This window comes from Danio rerio, chromosome 18 (assembly GCF_049306965.1).
Source record: "Danio rerio strain Tuebingen ecotype United States chromosome 18, GRCz12tu, whole genome shotgun sequence".
In the NCBI taxonomy this organism is placed as follows: domain Eukaryota; kingdom Metazoa; phylum Chordata; class Actinopteri; order Cypriniformes; family Danionidae; genus Danio; species Danio rerio.
This window is the reverse complement of record NC_133193.1, coordinates 47,711,118-47,733,129: the sequence shown is the minus strand read 5'-3', so window position 1 is coordinate 47,733,129 and position 22,012 is coordinate 47,711,118. Positions and strand designations below refer to the sequence as shown.

The 22,012-nt window shown below is 35.6% G+C and overlaps 1 protein-coding gene across 2 annotated transcripts; it reads right to left on the bottom strand.

The window, feature by feature from the left end:
• Positions 1-1,557: 1,557 nt before the first annotated feature.
• si:dkey-224e22.2 lies at positions 1,558-21,905 on the bottom strand. 2 transcript variants are annotated; one of them, XM_009293833.5, is made up of 19 exons: positions 21,033-21,905; positions 19,022-19,188; positions 18,129-18,197; positions 17,642-17,737; positions 16,386-16,494; positions 16,206-16,298; positions 16,046-16,127; positions 15,037-15,101; positions 13,693-13,777; positions 12,116-12,253; positions 11,661-11,741; positions 11,467-11,573; positions 8,191-8,337; positions 8,011-8,082; positions 7,011-7,089; positions 6,815-6,902; positions 4,479-4,587; positions 3,407-3,523; positions 1,558-2,511 (listed from the first exon to the last, which is right to left on the bottom strand). In XM_009293833.5, the coding sequence occupies exons 1-19, from the start codon at positions 21,156-21,158 to the stop codon at positions 2,401-2,403; spliced, it is 1,941 nt and encodes a 646-aa protein (XP_009292108.2). In that variant the 5' UTR covers positions 21,159-21,905; the 3' UTR covers positions 1,558-2,400. The 2 variants fall into 2 exon arrangements, with proteins under 2 accessions (XP_009292108.2, XP_009292109.2); XM_009293834.5 differs by lacking the exon at positions 17,642-17,737.
• Between the last annotated feature and the right edge of the window lie 107 nt (positions 21,906-22,012).

The following is a 22,012-nucleotide window of genomic DNA, read 5'->3' as shown; positions in this document are numbered from 1 at the left end:
CTTCCAGGCTGGTTTCCAGCCATTTCCAGCCTGGTCTTAGCTAGTCAGGCTGAAAAATGACCCGCTAAATCCAGCTAAAACCAGCTTGACCAGCCTGGTTTAAGCTGGACATAGCGGGTATTGGCTGGGCTTCCACCCTGGCTAGGCTGGTCAAGCTGGTTTTAGCTGGTCATCTCCCAGCCTGACCAGCTAAAACCAGGCTGGAAATGGCCGGACACCAGCCTGGAAATGGCCCAAACCCCTCTAAAACGAGCCTGGTCGACCAGCTAAAACCAGCCAACCAGGCTGGTTTAAGCTGTTTTTTTTTAGGGATATTAGCTAGTGTGGCACAAAACAGTGACAAAATTCGCATTTAAAAGATATAAGCGTCCAAAGCTTCAAGTTTGTCAAATTCTGCCTGAATCACTTCATACTTCAGTTTCTCATAAAACCTTGACCAATCAAATGCTCTAGTGGGCACACTCACACTATGCTATCCGAATCGTGCCCAGGCCCGTTTCCAGGATCGTTTGAGTAGTGTGAGTGCTTTGAATCGGGCTCAGGCGCGGTTCACTTGGCCAGCCCTGGCCCAGTTGGAGGAGAGTGCGGTTAACTTGCGCTCAAGCACTGATGCTTGTGTGTGTGCAAAACGAGCCTGAGCTCTAAACTGAAGACGAGATGTGACTTTTAAGGGACTGTTTGATATGGATTTAATAATCATTCTTAAGGTTCAATGAGCGGGAACAGTCGTGGTTTATTAAAGACGCACACCCCTCACTGCACTACAGCTGCACCTTTAGCAAACCTCCTAATTCCTGCAGCACGAGGACTTTATGGTTGTTTATGAGCGTCAAAAGTGGCTGATCTGTTCGGCGAAATATTTGACTGCGTGTCAACACATATCAAATGACTAAAACGATATAAAGAAATCTCCACTGTGCAGAGCGAAAGCGCTTCTTTTAAAAAAAAATATTAAATACAAGAACAACAACATCACTGCATTGAAAAAAATACAATAAAAAAATAAGAAAGGAGTGAGAAAAAAAACTTTACAAAGCCTCAATTATTAAGAAAAAGGATTATCATAAGCTTTAAGAAACTTATTATTTTTATTATTAATAATATGCTTAAGAGATTCAATATTTTACGAAATTTTGAGCAAGAAAAGTTTTAAATGTAGGTAATGTTCTTACGATAGCGCTTCTTAAACTGAACAGAGCATCATCGATGATGTAGGCATGCACAGGCTCGAATGTAATGTGAGTGGGGGCCATCAGGAGAGAAGGAAGCAGGGACAAGCGTGCTTTGGCCCGGGTCAAGGCAACTGTATATAGTGCACAGTACACTATTAGTATATGTGACATGTCTTGCCTCCTTAAAGATGCTTCGCATTTGCTTTACATTTGATGCACTTGAACTCAACTACTCTCACTGGCAGAGCTGTGATAAAAAAGCTATTGGCTGTTTTCTAAAAAGGGGAGGAGCTACTCTATATCCCGCCCTCTCTTCATTTTTACACCAAACGTAAAATAAAAAACACACATAAAGCACTTCACAGGACAAAATCCAATACAAACATTTAAAGACCATTTTTTGATGAGTTTATTCCTATATTCTAGAGGTTTTTACACAGATGGCTGTTTATATATCACTCGCCTGATTTATTTTTTATATAGAAGCACTTTTTTTAAAGGTCCAGTGAAATTAAAATAACATCTTTTAGATGTTAGTATCAGTATGTTAGTCTTTAAGAATATCTATAAGCTTGTGTGGCACAAAACAACAATAAAATTAGCATTTACAAGAAAATATAAAACCGGTATAAACATGTAAAGCATGTCAAATAAACTTTGAATAAAATAGTTTGTTGCTTCCACCTAAATGGATCCACTTTTTTTCACGTCACCTCATACTTCAGTTTCTCATCAAATCTTGACCAATCAAATGCTCTCTAGTATTTGACATGCCCCGCTCCCTTTAACTTGCTTCTCATTTGATGCACTGGAGCTCAACCACTCCTACTAGCAGAGCTGTGATAAAACAAAACACTACTTGTTGTTTTTAAAAAGGGGAGGAGCTACTCTTTGTCCCGCCCTCTCTTCATTGTTCAGAGATTACGTCAAACATTAAATAAAAAATGCACATTTCGAAACACTTCACAGGATCTTTGAATACAAAACAAACCTTTAAAGACCATTTCTTAATGAGTTTATACTTGTAGATTTAATACACAGAGGGCTGTTTATATACCACTCACCTGATTTGCATATAAGAATACCTGTTTTTAATACAAATCAATTTTCTCAATATACTGTGATTACTTATCAGTAGCATATCATATTACGATATCTCTGTGGGGATTTCAGTTTAAAGGATGTAAGTCTGAGATCAGGTTATTTGAGAAACCATACGTGTGTGTTTTTACATCAGGGTGCAAAACAGCTGCGTAGAAACGTCGATTGTCTTGCCAAACTCTGGATTTTCAGCAAAATGGATTGTTTCCGTAGCTTTGAATTCCTCAAAAACAATAATCTAAATGACAGAAGAAAGAAGAGTTAGACATGTATTATCATTCATTGATTTCATGGTGGATTATGACGGCTTGCTACACAAATGTTTATTTGCCTACGCACAGTTGAAGAAATTATTGTCCCTCTGGTTAAGTTTTGATTATTATTCAAAGATTTTTAACATAGAAAATATTTTTAATAACTAATTTTTAACTACTGTATTTTCCTTGCTCGATGACAGAACATAATACTTTGCTTGTTATTTTGCAAGATACTAGTCTTCCACCTAAACTGCAATTTAGAGGCTTAACCAGCTTAATTAGGTTAAAGTTGGGCAAGTCATTGGACAACCAGTGCTTGTTCTATCCGCTTGTCAAGTGGTGACGTATGTAATACTGTTTCCGGTTCAAGCCGCCATTCATTTGAGTGGAGAAATCATTCGTTTATGATCACTTTATATTCATATCACACATTAAAGTTAATTTTATATAAAATCATAGTGTACACAACAATCTCTGGGCTTGCTGCATAACAAATACCAAAAATGTAACAATTTATAAAAAAATTAATCACTTTCTGGCCATCGGATATTAGGCATGGACATATCTACTGCGATCGTGATATGCGAAAGCATTAAATCGCTTTGTGAACGTTTATTATTACCATTTCATGAGTCTCCCCATTCAGTTGAATAGAGCGCTTGGACCCGGAACAACTTAACAAGCGGATAGTCAATCAAAAACAGAGTTAGCCAAACTACAACAAATAAAACTTTCTCTAGAAGAAAATCATAATAGGAATGCTGTGAAAAAAAATCTTTCTGTGTTAAACATAATTTGGGAAAGAAATGAAATAAAAAAATAACCCACTAGAGGGCTTCAACCATATATTTACATGCAGTACATGCAGTAATTCACCTCATTTTCTCCAGTCTTGAGCCAGGGTCCGGGTAGATATAGCGCTTTCTGAGGACCAACCGACCAATGGCGTCCAAGATTTTGCCCATTCACAAAAACCACACCTTTACTCCAATTCTGTGAGAATATTAAACACCATGATTTTTTGTGGTCTCTTTTGTATTATAAGACTGCCAGGTGAGAACGAAAAGCAAATGTGAAAACACAGAAATGAAATAGTTGTTGCTAGAAGGGATATAGTTGCGGCCTGAAGTAAACGATAATTACTATTCATTCATTCATTTTCTTATCGGCTTAGTCCCTTTATTAATCCGGGGTCGCCACAGCGGAATGAACCACCGATAATTACTAAATTACTCATTTAATTGTATTATATTACATCTAGCCCTACCCTAACCCTAAACCCAACCACCACGGTGATGTAAAAACAGTAACTACACAAGTATTATTCATTTATTCATTCATTTTCTGCTTAGTCCCTTTATAAATCGCCACAGCGGAATGAAACGCCAACTTATCCAGCATATGTTTTACGCAGTGGATGCCCCTTCAGTCGCAACCCAACACTGGGAAACACCCATACACTTTTGCATTCTCACATGCACGCTACAACCAATTTAGCTTATTCAGTTCACAGTTGGACTGTGGGGGAAACCAGAGCACCCGGAGGAAACCCCCGCCAACATGGGGAGAACATGCAAACTCCACACAGACATGCCAACTGACCCAGCCAGTAATGTAAAAACAGTAATTACACCAAGTTTGATTTTTATAATTTATCAAATTACCCATTAAACTGTATTATTTTAACATCTACTCCACTCCAAGCCCTAAAGCCAGCAATCACAGCAATTTAAAAACAAAAATTATACCAAGTATTATTCATACAGTTAATTAAATTACCCATTAAATTGTATTATATTAACAGCTACCACCATCCCAACTCTCACAGTAGTGTCACAAAGTGACAAAAATATGCTATATTGATTATTGATGACAGTATCCACAGCTGTATCCCATTCAGAATTCACTTAACCAAATGAAACCGAGTAGAGTTCAGCAGAATACTCACTGGAAGCTTTATAAATGTGTCTGTGGGTTGATCCACTACAAGAGATCCTCTGAAAAACGCAGGATAGGTGGGCTTCTCACTGACAGATGTCCATTTCCGAGACTGCAGTCTTATAAAAAGAAAGAGACATTTTGAATTTATTTGAACAGTTTAAGTCAACAGTTTTAGGTGAGCTATCCCTTTAAAATTAGCCCCATCAAACTTTAGCATTTGCAAAGATAATAGTAGGGGGTAATAGCAAAATCTACCTAATAAACAGGATGTGTCACTTGTATAGTTTTGAATGGGGAAAAGTGTAACGGTCAATATGGCGAACGGAGCCCCGCCTTCCAGTACAGGAGCCAATCATCGATCGTTTAGAAATGAAACTAAAGAGACACTCGTTGAATTTTATTGGTGATTCCTAATATGAAATTTAATCGTAAGCTTGGCAAGCAATTTTGGAGAATTTGATGTTCCCCATTCAGACAGAAAGCCCGAGCGTACTCTCTGAGAAGCATTTCAAAGATGGCCGCCGAGTGAAATGACTTGCCTTAAAAGGACTTCGGTAATAGTCAAATATTTAGTAGGTAGTAAGTTCAGAAGTATCAGCGTAAATAAAAACACATACATTTTTATTTAAGTAGCAAATATATCTTGACTACAATTAGTCTGAGGTGAGGCGTGGTTTTGTTTTAGATGCCAGATAAATCAGTTATATCACTCCCACAGCTTAAAGAGCACTTTTGATGCAAACTCTTTTAGAAGCTGTTTGGACAGATCTGTGTGTAAGTAAAGTGTGTCCGCTGTCATATTGGAGTTATATAAACACAATAAGTCTCTTTCTTTAAATTTCCTGAGGTTAAAATAGGATCCAAATCCTAGTGATTTAGAGGCCAACCACAATGTGATGTAGGACTGCGGTTTCTCCACCCATCGTATTGATTGACAGCCGTGTATTAGCATGTGAACATATTGACACGTATGATCATATCCACAGAACAGGATTTGCAAAGAAACTTGGATTAAAAGATCTGTTCCAACTCTCTCTGATCAGCTGCACCTCAAGAATGCAACCCAAGCTCATTCTGGAAACGTAGCCCCGCGGACGTTTCTGGAGACCGTGATTTACGTGGCCGGAGGTACGTAAAGGCCGCGTTTGGTTTTTTTCGAGCGAACGCTGCGGGGTGGTGTGGCGCCGCTCCGCCCCTCCTCTTCGCGCTTGCCGGCCGACGGCTCGCCTCCGAATGGAGGGCTTTCCCGATGCAATCAGTTTGTCCGCTTAGCTCACAGCGTTGCGGAGGCCCCGGAGGAGGAGCCGGAGCTGGCCGCGGTGGACGACGACCGGGATCGAGCCCGCGGAACAGCAGGTTCCGGAAATCAGGTAAGACGAAAAACGGAATCTGAAAAATAAGGGCGAGAACGCGGCGGAATCCGAAAACGCGGTCGAAATCGAAGACGAGGGCTTTTGCTTTTTTTTTTTTCGATCCGGCAGCTTTTCGCGCAAGAACGGCACGGGTGTGAACGCCCGAGACGCGAAAAAGCGCGCACAGCGGCCTCTCGCGGATCCGCGAAAACAAAAAACACTCGAATAGGTACCTCCCGGGACGTAAATCGCGGTCCGCAGAAACGTCCGCGGGGCTACGTTTCCACAATGAGCCCGGGTTGCAAGAATGAGTTTTACAAGTTTATGACGTTTATTAATCAGTGCATGTTTAGGTGGGGAGAACCAGCTCATTAGCATTTAAAGGCACAGGTTACAAAAACAGCTACAATTTCCGGTCCCACTTTATATTAAGTGGCCTTAACTAATATGTACTTACACATGAATATATTGTTTGTTACAATGTACTTCTTGTGTAAATACATGTATTTACTGTGTACTTATGCTTAATTAAATATATGTATGTAATTACATCTGTAATTAACTTTTGTAATTACGTTTGTAAATACACTGTAGACCATCCTTTACACCTTAACCCACCCTTAAACCTGCCCATACCACCAAACCTGTCCATAACACGACCTCTATCCCAACTCAAAAGCACCACAAGTGTTCTCAAATACATTATAAACACAGTAAAACACTGTATTTATTTTCTGATGTAAGTACATAGTAGTTAAGGACACTTAATATAAAGTGGGACCCAATTTCCTCTGACCCCCAAATTGACATTTTCAGCAGGGTAAAATGAATTATTTGATAGGTATTTTGAGCTGAAACTTTATAGAAATTCACAAAATCTTCTCTTACATCTTGTAAAAGGGGTAAAATAGGAGCACTTTAAAATACCCAGCAGACAAATACTGATAACTAACAAAATAATAAATACAACAGACAAATACTGATAACTCACCTGTTTATGAACCCCGGCTTCATGTCCAAACAGTGCATGGTGAATTTTTTCAAAGGTACATTTTCCAGAGTTATATCTCCAACAAGGCCTGCGTAGATGAAAATAATGATTTAGGTGTCACTATACTGCCGCTCATACAGTATCGTGATGTTGAAGTTAAATACCTGATTATTTAATTAAATATGAAAAGCCAAACCTTTCTGCTGGCTGTCAAGGGCTGGACCATAATTTACTCGTCCACAGTTTTCAACCAGCAAACTTAAGGTCCTTTCACTCTGTGAAGTGCACAATAAATAATTTTTTATTAGCACACAAAAATAATGAGAATGTTATAATAACTGTTTCAAGGTGTGTTATAATAGCAATTATTAATATTATTAATTCAATTTTAACTAATATTAGCTAATTTGTAACTAATATTATATTTAACTAATATTATATAATAATAATAATATTTTTGATGTTGATGCTGTTTTTGGGGTACACTTTACAAATAAGTAAATGAAATAACTTAGTTAAATATAATTTTTTTGTATGACATATTCAGATGTCAGATGTAGTATCAGATACAACTTTTGACTTTTTTTTACTTCTGAATAATTTAATTGTTATTTTAAAACATAAATAAATAATAATGCTACATACATACATATACATATATATATATATATACATATATATATATATATATATATATATATATATATATATATATATATATATATATACATATATATATATATATATACATACATATATATATATATATATATATATATATATATATATATATACATACATATATATATATATATATATATATATATATATATATATATATATATATATATATATATATATATATATATATATATATATAAACCTAGATGCATAGTTTGTATTTTATTATACACTGGCTCACACATGGAAGTTAAACAGTAAAATAATAAATATGTCTTTCATGGTAATCCATTTAATATTTAGTTTATTTAATATCACAAATGTCATTGAAAACCACTCAATATCCCACAAAACACTGAAAACATAATAACAAGTTTGATTAATAAATGAAATGTAATTGATTTAAGTATATAAATTTGGTTCACTGAGACATATTACCGAACATAACTGAAAAACTTGACCCTCCGCCAATCGTCAATGTATAATTCACAACCTAAACAGAACATAATATTTACCTTACTCTGAGGTATTTTAACTTTCTGAGTTCTGTAGTCCAAAACGCCGATGAGTTCTCTGTCAATAAACACCTTCAAAAGACACATTATGAATTAGAGATTAATCCTTAATTAAATAATGTTAATCATTATATTATCCCATGTGACACGTAGGCCAACATGGAAAGGAAAAGATCTTACTAGAGCTCTGTCACGAACATGATTTCTTGAGTTCAGTTCTCCACCTGAATAAATGTCCGTCTGATAGAGTGTGTATCCATAGGACTGACCATTATTGTTGTTCGCCGGAAGATTCTCCATACTGACAGGATCATCAGCTCTGAAACTCTGTAGAATAAATAATGGTTTTACTCAATTTCTTCCCAAATTTGATTTCTTTTTTCTATTTTTCCTATAGTACGACAATATTCAAAACCCTTTTCTTTCAGAATGTGAAGTATTTCTCAGTGAAACAGGGTATTTTAATAATAAAACTATGGATCAATTATGAAACATAGGCTCGAATCAATTAAAGGTGCTGTGTTTAAGTGTTCGACTCTTCTAAATCATAAAAATACCATACTACATTTGCAGAAATTTAAGAAACATGCTAAGTGAACATTAAAACAATGCTGAAGTCAGATAACCTGCTTTTAAAATGTGAGTTACGTGCAGGAACTTCTGGCTTTGTTTTGGTTATTTACCCTCCCAATGCCAGTTTAGCCAATTATATTTCAGCACTACGAGTTGCCTTGGTGTGATTCATTTAGTCAGGAAGGCTTTCAAATCATGTGTCCGAGACCATAATTGCAACCTCCGGAAGACAGTAGCAGCCTCCGAAATGAGACGCAGATTCAGAGTTCCAATTAATTAGCAAATAATATAAATATGTCAAGCGTAAACATTAAGGTGAGCAGGTTACATTGTAACCCTGTATCCTAACAAGAGGCTGTTTGCACCAGACGAAACATGACAGAAATTTAAATACAGCCATTAAGAAGCACAGAATAGTGCACTTACTGCACTCCAACGAAATGGTAAGGTTTGTAATTTAATTATTACATACTACTCCTCTTTAGCATTATTAAATGTACATATGTTGGTTAACACTGAGCCACACTTCTGAAGTTCAAATGGTTTATTTCATTTTAAAGATCTGCGGCTGCTTTTAGTATTATGGCAATAAATGTCAAGTAAAATGGCATTCAAACTCACATTATTAGCATTTAACACTGAATGAAGCACATGAGGTGTACTTGAGGTGTACTTGATCATTGTCAGTTTATCTTGTTATTGTTCAGCTGCAAGAAATAGAGGCCATTTCTAATATATCAATTCGAGGTGTTGGTTAAAACAAAAACTCATTTTAATATGGAGAATATCCCTTCTATTGTGTGTCGCTGCTTTTGCGAACATGATTTAAATCAGCCTTTATAGGCTCGATAGTCAGGCACACTCCTGTTGGTGTCGTCAATCTGGCAACCCGCGCTTAAGTGTTTTGAACCAAGAGTGCAACTCCTAGTTCAACCACTGGGTATCAAACGTACATACTGCACCTTTAAATATGCACGCAAGATATGCAAAATAAACAATGAGGTTTCTGCATATGCAATATATGAAGAGCTCTGTGAATATACATCAATCCATATACGTGTAAAATAAAAGCCTGAATTGTTTATTTATTTATTTTTATAAGTATATTTATTGGTGATATACGTAACATTATGTCGGATGCAATAGTACAATAAATATTTGAGTATTCCTATATTAACAAGTAACAAAATAAAATAAACAATTCTCAAATTGTCTCAAATTCTGTGTAAAGATTTGTTATATTGATGTTAAATAAATATGACAATATTAATGATAATATAAAAAAAACAATATTGTCCAGAAATGAAGAATAAATAGTATGTTCATTATTATATTATAATATAATAATAATATATTATTATTATTATTATATTTTATATAATTTTTTTCTTAAATTATTTTTTATTCATTTTTTTTCATATATATATATATATATATATATATATATATATATATATATATATATATATATATATATATATATATATATATATATATATATATATATAATCTTATTTTTTTTATTAAATATTTATCTTATTTAATATTTTAACCATGAAAAATAAATAGTATCAATGTAGAAAATATTAGATAAAATAAATATGTAATAAATAAAAAATAAGATAAAGTAAATATTATATTTAATATTATATAACTTTATATTTTTATTTATTTATTTATTTTATACAAACAAATATATATGCTTGGCTCCTCCAGATAACATCTAGCAATATATGAACTTTATGAACGCTTAAAAACATTTCTTACTGTGTGTAAATGTGTAAACCAGGGGTCTCAAACTCGCGGCCCGCGGGCCATTTGCGGCCCTCAGTGCAATATTTTGTGGCCCGCGCCGACCGCTGTACACTGACAGAATCAGCGGAGCGGGGAGAGAGAGTGCTCCCCCCTCCGCTGATTCTATCCGTACACAGCGGTCACTGGCATTCCCTGCCCGCCGTGTAAACAAAGGGGCGAGGATGCCGGTAACGTCACCACGCACCCCGCCCTTTTGTTAGACGCTGTGACGGGCGGGAAGTGTGGAGGGGCGTTGTCGCGCGCGTTCTGATCAGCTGTGTTGTCGCGCGCGTACTCAAGAGTGGTGTTATCGCGCGCCTACTGAAGGGCGGGACCGAGGGTGTGTCGCGTCGCGGGGGCACTTTTGATCATTTTGGAAGGGCACTTTCTATCCAAGACTAAAAAGGGCATGTGCACTGCACAGGTTGAGCCCTATGTGTGCACGTGCCTGCCCTGCATCTTATATATATTATAGGTAGATACAGACTGGTACAGACAGGAGTAGGGTGGGGATGTTTTATTTATACAAATATACGCCTTTTTTTTTAGGTGAGGGAATGGAAGTTTTGAGTGAGTTCCCCCACTTTTTTCCCTAGGACTTCAATAAGTCAAAGTACAGGTCTAGACTTAATGATGATCATCTTCAAGCCATACTGAGGGTCTCAACTGCTTCCGCTCTAAAGCCAAATGTGGTTCAGATTTGTGAGAAGAAGCGCTGTCAAGTTTCTGGCAGCAAGGAGTAGGCAAAAGATGCCATGTTCAGAAGAACTGTTCATAATCTTCACTCAATGTTCTATTAATGTTCAGGACACTTCATGTTCAGAAGAAATAATTAAAACTGTTAATAATGACATTTGAGGACTTTTTTTTGTGAAATCCCTTATGCGGCCCAGCCTCACCCAGACTTTGCCTCCTGCGGCCCCCAGGTAAATTGAGTTTGAGACCCCTGGTGTAAACAAACAAAGACAAACAAAAGATTTGTGGTTTTGAAACAACACAAGTGTGGGTAAATCATGACAGAATCTTAAATTATGGCAGTATTAACCCTTTAGGAAAAAAACAACATAATGGTGGCTTCATTTATCTTACTGTTTGTACACACTGAAGACTCTCCCATAGTGAAATGTGCTGAGTAACAACCACCGGCTCATACACTCTTCTGCTCTGCACAGCCGGCGGCTCTAATATCGGCTCTTCTGTCATAAAACGGCAAAAGACAGAAGTAAAAATACATCAATTCATTTTTAAATAACAGATTAAGAAGCAACAGTGTAGAAACATACTGCTGTAGGAGCTCAGCAGACTCCTCAAAAGATGATACTTTGTTGTATAATCGCCGCTTTCTGTCAGTGGAGCATCATAATCTAAGACAGAAACAGAGAATGGCATTTAGTAGATCTTCACCAAGAGTAAAATCACTTGAGTAAAATCAGTTTATACACACACACAAAAACACACACACACAAACACAAATACACACACACACACACACACACACAATAAATATTTCAAAATAAAAGTCCGATATAAGCAAAATAACAAATTTTTTTTTTTTACTTTTGTTGGGTTTTTTTGACCACACACACTGCGACCCACTGACCCACCAGTTGAGAAACACTGCACTATAATATATACAGTAATACACACTTAACTATAGTATGGCTTTTAAACACTATTGTATTTAATATAAATTACTATTCGTATTTTTCATGTGGGCATGATTATTAAAACTACTTACCATAGCTGCTTGTCTGTGGTTTGTAGGTGCCCAAATCAACTGCTCCGCTCATAAATCCAAAGCTGCTCCCTCCATGAAACATGTAAAAATTGATGGAGACGCCGCGATCCAGAAGCTCTCGAACTATGGAGATCATTTCTGTCATAACAGAGAAAACACAGACACAAAGCTGAATGTAGACAGTACAACTTACACTCATATACTAATTCGGTATACCTATTTAGCTATTTGTTAAAGCGTCAGTTCACCTAAAAACGACAATTCTGTCATCATGAAGTGCTTTGAAATGTGCATTTTTATTCGATGTTTAAAGTAACCTCAACTGAAACATGAAGACAGAGTGAGACAGAACAGCTCCTCTCCTTTAATAAAACAGTGAATAGCGTTTAGTAATATCAGAGCTCTGCCGGTGAAAGTGGTTGAGCCCAAGTGCATTAAATACGAAGCATCTTGAAGGGGGTGGGTATGTCAGACACTAGAGGGCATTTGATTGGTCACGATTTGATGAGAAATTTAAATATGAGCTGATATGAACAGCTCATATTTAACCATTTTAGGCGGTAAACTGTAAACTTTAAATGTTTATGTCCATTTTAAATATCATAAATGCAAATTTTGTCATTGTTTTAATGCACACTAGCTCATACACTACCTGACAAAAGTCTTTTTGTCTATTCAAGTTTTAAGAACACTAATTAATAACTTGACTTCTAGTTGATCATTTAGTATCAGAAGTGGCTTATGTGAAAGGCAAAGGCCTCTAGATTACGCTGATTTTACCAAAATAAAATATGTCCTTTATGTACAGTTGCAGTCAGAATTGTTAGCCCCCCTGTTTATTTCCCCCCAATTTTTGTTTAAGGAAGAGCAGATTTTTTCAACACATTTCTAAACACAATAGTTTTAATAACTCATCTCTAATAACTGATTTATTTTATCTTTGCCACGATGACAGCACATAATATTTGACTAGATGTTTTTAAGACACTTCTATACAGCTTAAAGTGACATTTAAAGGCTTAACTAGGTTAATTAGGTTAACTAGGCAGGATAGGGGTAATTAGGCAGGTTATTGTATAACGATGGTTTATTCTGTAGACTATCGAAAATAAATATAGCTTAAGGGGGCTAATAATATTAACCTTAAAATGGTTCTTAAAAAATCAAAAACTGCTTTTATTGTAGCTGAAATAAAACACATAAGACTTTCTCCAGAAGAAAAAATATTATCAGACATACTGTGAAAATTTCCTTGCTCTGTTAAACATTATTTGGGAAATATTAAAAAAATAAATAAATTAAAAAATCAAAGGGGGGCTAATATTTCTGAGTTCAACTATATTTAAGGACTAACCGTAAATTGACTTTCCCAGAATTCCCTCCATGACACTTCACTTCACTTTTTATTATTTTTGTGGAGGCCAATAATGGTTCCAACATGGTAGCAGGCAAACCTTATAAAGTGGCCAGTGAGTATGATATTTTAAATCATATTTATTTAATTCTTCAAGCAAAACAGAGGTAGACCTGTCAATGTCCATATGCAGATGTCCATTTTCATAAGGCAGATTTTTTACCTTGCGCAGAGAAAACATGATGCAGTTCTCCCCAGACATCAAACCAGCCAGACCAATACTCCATCACCATCAGCGGCTTCTGTGGCTGCAGGACAGAAAATGGGTTCAAAAACAAGCTTGTGCAAGGGTAAACCCTCTTTTGGTATTTTTAAAAACTACTGTCAGAATTTGCATATGCATTTGTAGCAGTTGATCATCCTGCAGCCCAGGCTCATTGGAAATACATGCCTCAGCCCACATTTTTTGTGAAACAAAATTGTACGTTTCAGATGAAAAATCCAGTAAGTAAGTGCAAGAGAACTGTTCAAACTTTCAGTTAGAGGAGTCATCAGAGGAAAATCTGCTATCGTTCTGGGAGAAACGAGATCACTTATTTACACGACTGCAGCGCCTTGTGAGGAGAATCTTGTTCATTCCAACAACAATCGGTGCGAGTGAACGCTCATATAGTGCAACTGGCTGTGTTTTGGAGGCGAGGCGGAATCGCCTGAATTTAGGCACAATAAATGCTATTCTGTTTTTGCACAGTGCGAAGCAAAAGGCCAAGTAAACACGACATAGCTGCCGTTTAGGCTGAAGTGGCACCTTTTTGTTATCTTGTTTCTGTATCTGTAAAAGCTAACATGTCTTATTTTTACTTTCTGTATTTGAAAATGAAGAAAATCTTGTCTAAAGACAAACTTTTGTTTTTATAAATAAATATTCATTTAAAAACGCTTACGATTGACGTAGGCTATTTTTTTCTATCAGAGATTTGCAGGTTAGCTCACTGAATCTGCTGTTAAGGTGACCTATCATCTTGCCTAAGACAAAGACTTTATTAAATTATTAAAGTGACGATCGCGTGCAGATAAATATATCAGATAAAAGTATACATGCAGGCGGGTGGTCAGTGGATGATAAGTATGAAGCCGCAGATTCGGGTGTCATTTCAGCTGATCCGCGCTTCTCTATTGTGCACCTTTGTTACTAACCAAGTTTGTGGACGCCATAATAATGACACAGATCACTCTGCCTATTAATGCCAGAGTCCAGCGGAAAAAGTGATTGACAGGTGATAATTTGTGTGTAACTTGTCTTTATTTATTTATGATTTGGTTATGGTTAAAACAAAGACCATGCTGGTCATGTAGTTGTAACGGTAGGCTACAAATAATTAATTTGTTATGATTTAATTAATTATTCATAAATAATTAATTCACCACCACCACGATGCCATTGTCTATCACCATGTTTCACATTAGACATCGTACAATGCCAAATTGGTCGACATCGCACAACCCCAGACTTTTAACGCTGTAGTCATAAGGAAAAATGTGAGAACATGTTACAATTATTACTGACCTGCAGTTCTGCCAAATGCTGCACATCACCGTAAGACAGTTTCTGTAGGTTCACGGTCTGCAAGACTATTAAAAGAGATGGCATTCAGTTAAATATAATATGTGAGAGAAAAGCTTTCCTTAACTATATTACTGTTTAAAAGTTTGGGGTCATAGAATGTATAATTGTACTGTTTGATTCATAGCGGAGGAAAATGAGAAATAGTTTTGTTTTCTGCAACTAGATTGGATCAACTGATCTCTTACTGATACTTTGATATTGTAACTCTCATATACACCAGTGAGTGAAGTTTTATAAACTAATTTCAAGAGGAGCATGTGATATGATTGAGCCGCTCATCTGTAATCAGTAATAATCCAATCAGAGTGATCCTAGTTTACTATAAATGGATCATTTTCTCCCTACTGCTCTATCTTCGTTTCGGAAGAATCCCCCCTTCCACCCCATCTCCTCCTTTTCCTCTTTTTTTCTAAAGGGGAAGCTATCGAGACCTACCTGATCTCAGAGCTCCTGACATGCTTATTGTCCAGGCGGGAGCCCTGGGCTCAAATATCTCCGAGCTCAGGGTTCTCTCCCGGGACAGCATGCCAAACCTGCTATAAATGCCAAGCATATCTAAGTGGGAACTCTTGAAAACAGAATTAAACTAAAAGATAAGGATCATTTATTTTAATTCTTAAAAAGTAAACCCAATAATTTGGCAAGGATGGATTAATTTGATCAAATATGATTCTTTTCATTCTCAAATGAATGCATCGTTTAGCTCCTCTGTTTTCGATTCATTAAAAAGAATCCTAAATAAATGTGTCATGGCTTCAACATAAATTGTTTGATCAAATAAAATGCATCCTTTGTTACGATAAGAAAAGTCTTTCCAAAAATATTTGTAAAAATCTAAAACAAAACACCATCATAACCATATACGTTACTCCAGTTAATAATATGAGATGAGCACCACATTATTAACAAACAGGTAGACTAAATAAATGACTGTATTTATGATTGTTACCTCCATCCACGCCTCCACATTTTAACCCTTCTCGGTTATCTGATGTCATGAGAAGCTCTGAGATTCCCCGGGACATTAATGCCTAATGACAGCAAACTGTGTAAAAGACTTTACTTGCGAAATAAAAGAGTAAAAATAAGGATTTGATTAAATTTCATACCTCTTTGACGAACGACAGGTACTGCTCGTCCTTTGCATATGAACCATATTCATTCTCTACTTGAACTGCAATAATAGGGCCTCCTTTTTTATACTGCAGGGTGAGCAATGAATACAATGTAAAGACCAAAAAACAAGATAATAAAAATTTCTAAAATCATCAAATCAAAGAAAAAGGCACCTGGAGTGGTGTGATTCTCGGAATGAGCTTATCAAAGTAGGAGTTCACAGCACTTGTGAAACCCGAGTAAGTCGTCCTTAATTTCATTTTCTTGTCCTGCAGCAGCCAGCTAGTAAAAACAAAAGGCGACAAAAGTATTAATAACACTACATAATGTGATATAAAGATAAAAGGAATAGTTCACCCTCAATAAAACTTTTTTAACAATAACTCACACACTGTAAAATAATGTAAGCCAGTACCAAAAAAAAAAACAATCATTATTTCCTTTCACTTTTCTTGTTCAACTTTTGAAATCAGCAGCTGGACTGACGTAAAATAATTTGTCAGTAATACAAAAAACATTTAGTTGGGTTAACATAAAATATTAGTTTTCTGGAGAGGTGAACTACTCTGTAACAAAAGTTGCGCCAACTGAAAATTTTTTGTCTGTAGAACTGGAATGCCTGAAGTTGAGTTAACAACAAAACAATCCTTATTTACCTTCATTTTTTCTTGTTTACTTGATTTTTGAAAACATTAGTTGCAATGAACTAAAATGTCTGAAGTTGAGTGAACAAAAAACTCTTTTGGAAATTGGTACTAAGAAATAATACAATATCAGAACAAACAAACTAGTTCAATTGAAGAAAAAAATAAATAAAATAAAACCGAGACAAATGTTAACAAAACATTTGTTAGACAGAATTAAAAACAAGACAGGAGGCAAAACAATAATAACGGTAAACAAGACAAGGATTAAAGCATAGCAAGGCAAACATGCTTTGTAATGCTTCATAGGGAAAAACAAGACTCAGCAAAGAGTGTGTGAGTGAGGTGTCTTTATAGTCCTAGTAATCAGTCAATCACGAGCTTCCAGCTGTGTGTGTGTGATCAGGAGGAAACAAAAAACTGTTGGAGCATTTGATTTGTTATTAAATAATTACAGGATTTTCCTGAGTTGATCATGAAAATTAAATATCAAACTCATTTAATGTCTTATTTGAGAATGCATTTGATTTATTATTTGACTGTTTGAGCAATAAAACAGTAAAACCCAACAGTTAAATACAAATTAACAGTCCATATGTCCTAGAGTTTATTTTTGTAGAGCGAACTATTGAACGTGAGATGAAAATTCACATTAAAAGTGTTTCTGCAACTGTAAATGATGACAGAATTTGTTTCTGAGTAAACAATCCCTTTAAAGACTAAAGCGAACAACAATAAATACATATACTTCAACAGAAAAAATATATACTTTGTGAGGCACTGACCTTGGTAAACCACCCAAATCCCATTCTGCACAAATGTACGGCCCAGGACGCAGAATAACCCACAGATCTAATTCAGCTGCTAGACGAATGTACGCCCTTTATATAAACAAAAGAGTTTTATATATTGATTAACATCTAGAAAATGACTTAATATGAAGAAAAAAAACACCACACATCCAGTATATTAGTAGAGAGATCCAACTTTCAAGCTAAACAACAGTCCAAAATATTGGAGACTGACACATTAAGTAACCACAATCAATTTAATTAAAGTTGATTTGTATAGCGCTTTTCACAATTATTATTGTTTCAAAGCAGATTTGCAAAAGGCGCACATTATTGCATTACAATAAAAAAAAGGTTAAGGTAATTAGTCACCCAACCCCCCCCCACCCCCCCACCCCCCACCCCCCACCGCAGCGCCCCTGTAGTAGTACTTTCAGGAAGCTTAATAGTACATTAAATTAACATTTAATGAATCACTCACTCCAGATCCAGCTGATCCTGAAACACATAAACTCCTCTTTCCGGTTCATGAAGATTCCACGGCACATACCTGATGGACAGTATTAATATGAATGAAGTCATATTTACAGAGACGATTTAAAGGGAATCTATTATGCTCCTTGTAAAATAAGTATCTGATGTCCCTAGAGTGTGTGTGTGAAGTTCCAGCTCAAATAATGTTTTATAACTCTTTGAATCTGACCCTTTTAGGCTTTGATCCTAATTGTGCCCTTTTGATGACTGTCGCTTTAAATTCAAATGAGATTGTGCTCTCAGATAGTGCTTTTCAAAAGAGGGCAGATCTACAAATGCCTATGCATAAGCCATGATTCAAAACAGGACTAAATGTATCTTTATGAAAAAAACTCAAAATACGGAGTGTAAATGTCTAACGGCGGACAGCAGCATCTCACTCAGGGCTGTTGATGCTAATGAGGGAGAGATCATCACTAATGGGCGGGGCTTTCTCCCTCTGATGACATGCACAAAGGAAGAATGTTAATCAAAGTGTTTCTGCAGACTGTTTTTATGAAGTGTGATTATAAAAAATAGAAGTCATTCAATTTTACCATTATCAGCTTGTTATATTCACACACTGGTGCCACAAAACTGTGTTTAAGCCATTTATAAAAGTGATTTTTGCATAATAGGTCCCCATTAAGGTGGTCCTAAAGTGGGTGTCTATCTGCTCAGAATTTACTGTTAAGATGCTATGAAATTACAGTAAAGGCTTTATGTAAATAAACATTTTTCAAAATTTATGCTGCTTCAGATTCGGTTTCTGTGGTGGCTTTGCTGTATAATGATGCTTTTATATGATATGGAGATTTTGAGAAACAAAATCTGTGCTTTAAACGCATGTCATGATCTTACGTGGTGAGAGTGTTGAGACCACAAGCCTTCAGTTTCAGCAGCCGATCTCTCCAGTGGGCCCTGGGCACCCGAAAATAGTGGATGGAGCCTCCCAAGATCCGAAACGGAGCTCCTGCTAAAGTGAAGTGGGTGGAGTCTGCCCTCAGTCCCTCCCTCTCTGACATTCTCTAAAAAAGCCACAAGATTAAAAAAAAAAAACATAAAAAAACTATTATCACACTCAAGATTTAGTGCAATCTACGCTTACTATTAGAATTATGATTAGAACTGTTATTGTCATTGCATTTTATCTTAATCTTATTTTAATTTTAGACTTTTTCCTTCTATGTGCACAGTTTTCATGTCTGCTGTCTGGCCTAAATGTTCATAGAGAGTTATTAAAATTTATAGTCCCTGGTGAAAAAGACCCACACTTAACTGTATGGAATATGCATTGATGTACTTTCATTCTTAAAAATACACTACCTGACAAATGACTTGTCATCAATCCCAGTTGTAAGAGCAACACATAATAACTTGACATCTACTTGATCATTTATAAAAGTGTCAGAAGGTAGATTTTTCAGTTCATCTGTTGACCTGCATTCCAATCATCACAAATACTGCAGAAGACCGATTGGAACCCGCATGGACCAAAGATTCTCATAGAAATCAGTCAAGTTTGGTGAAGGAAAAATCATGGTTTGGGGTTACATTCAGTATGGGGAGATCTGCAGAGTGGAAGGCAATATCAACAGCCTGCGGTACCAGGACATTTGTGATGCCCATTACATTACAAACCACAGGAGAGGGCAAATTCTTCAGCAGGATAGCGCTCCCTCCACATCAAAGTTTTTGAAAGCAAAGAAGTTCAACGTGCTCCAGGATTGGCCAGCACAGTTACCAGAAATGAACATTATTGAGCATGTATGAGGTAAGATGGAGGCATTGAAGATGAATCTAAAGAATTTGGATAAACTCTGGGAGTCCTGCAAGAACACTTTCTTTGCCATTTCAGATGACTTTACTAATAAGTGATTTGAGTCATTGCAGAGATGTACAGTATGGATGCTGTCCTTCAAGCTCATGGGAGTCATACACAATATTCATTTTGCCACTGCACCAAGACTTTATATTGTATATTGGACATTATTTCTGTTAAGTGACAAGAATTTTGTCTAAGCAAAGTCAGACCTTACTGTCCTAATTAAATCATTAAAAATCAAGGCATGATCATATTTTATTTTGGTAAAATAAGTGTAATCTAGAGGCCTTTCCCTTTCATATTAGCCACTTCTGATATCAAATGATCAACTAAAAGTCAAGTTATTATTTGTTGTTCCTAAAACTTGGAACCTATGGAACATGTAAAACTTTCTAAAAAAATCCATGCAGATGTGTTGAGGCAAGTTGGAGCTAAAATCTGCATTTTCTCCAGGACCAAGTTTGGACATCCCCATAAATCATGCAATATACAGAAATATTCAGACTGTTTTAATGCCGTTTTAAATTCTAACATTAAATGAATCTTTTTAAAACATGCTTTTTTTAATAATATCAAATTTGTTTATACTCTAAACTACATGTACATGCTACATGTAACGCACCTGATTAAAAAATTTAACTGTGATGAAATATATAATAACACACAGAGTTAACACATTTAAATGTACTAAACTGAGTCAAATGTGTAGTTGTGAATATACCGAGTTACACGACAAGTTCAACATTTAGTACATTTCATCAATAAACCTCAACCCTATTTCAAAGATGAAGTCTCCACAATAAATAATAATTTCATAATCATAATTATAATAAAGGTGTACTTATTACGTAGGTCAAAATGAACTCTTATATTCATAAGATGTAAAATTATATATTATCTCTCCACAATTATAAAAAAGCTTCTTCACAATGGTCAAATAGTAATGTTATTCAAACAATTAGAAATTTAAATCAAACAAGTCTAATTACAAAATAGCTTCGATACGTAAACGACATTTATTTATAAATCATATATTATGAGTCTTACCTTACATATAAAATAATCAAACACAATTAGATTGGCAGCAGATAAGAGAGGAGCACTAACTGAAGCTCTGTTCGCTGTACCAGCTGGACCAAAGTCTAAATCAATGGAGCAATGTCCAGAAAACATTGATACAAAGAGGACAATGACAGCTTTGTTTTGAGACGCAAACAAAGTCTGCTGCGTGTTGGAGCTTCAGAGTAGAGGACTAATTACAGGCATAGAGAGATTTATATTATTAACCATTAACATACAGTGCATTCAGAAAGTATTCATGGCGCTTCACTTTTTCCACATTTTTTGTTACAGCCTTATTCCAAAATTAAATAAATTCTTTTATTTCCTCAATTTTACACACAATACCCCATAATGACAATGTGAACAAAGATTTTTTTTTAATTGTTGCAAACTTTTAAAAAATAAGAAACCTAAAAATCATGTTTTTTTTTCTCAAGACAATCCTGTCTTCAGACAATTCCTTTGCCTTCATGCCTGGTTTGTGCTTTGACATGCAACCCTGGGACCTTATATAGACAGGTGTATGCCTTATCAAATCAGGTCCAATCAACTGAATTTGAATTTGAATGTGTAGAATTTTGAGGAAATAAATGAATTTAATCCATTTAGGAATAAGGCTGTAACATAAAAAATGTGGAAAAAGTGAGGCGCTATGAACACTTTCCGGATGCACAGTAAGGTGTTCAATACTTAATGTTATTTCATTATTATAATCCACTCTTCAAGGGAAAACAATAATGTTGGTGCATTTACAAAATACTGACATCATGTGGTGTAAAACCGTATCACATAGGAGGAGGGTAAAACTATCAAGATGTAAAACAAAAGAAAAAGTAATTTTAAAAAAAGGCCACAACTTTGCTGAAACAAAAATAAATAAAATAATAGAAACCATTACAGAGTTTATAATGGTTTCAATTTGGTTAAATATAAATGGTTAAATATATTTCGGTTAATATAATGTT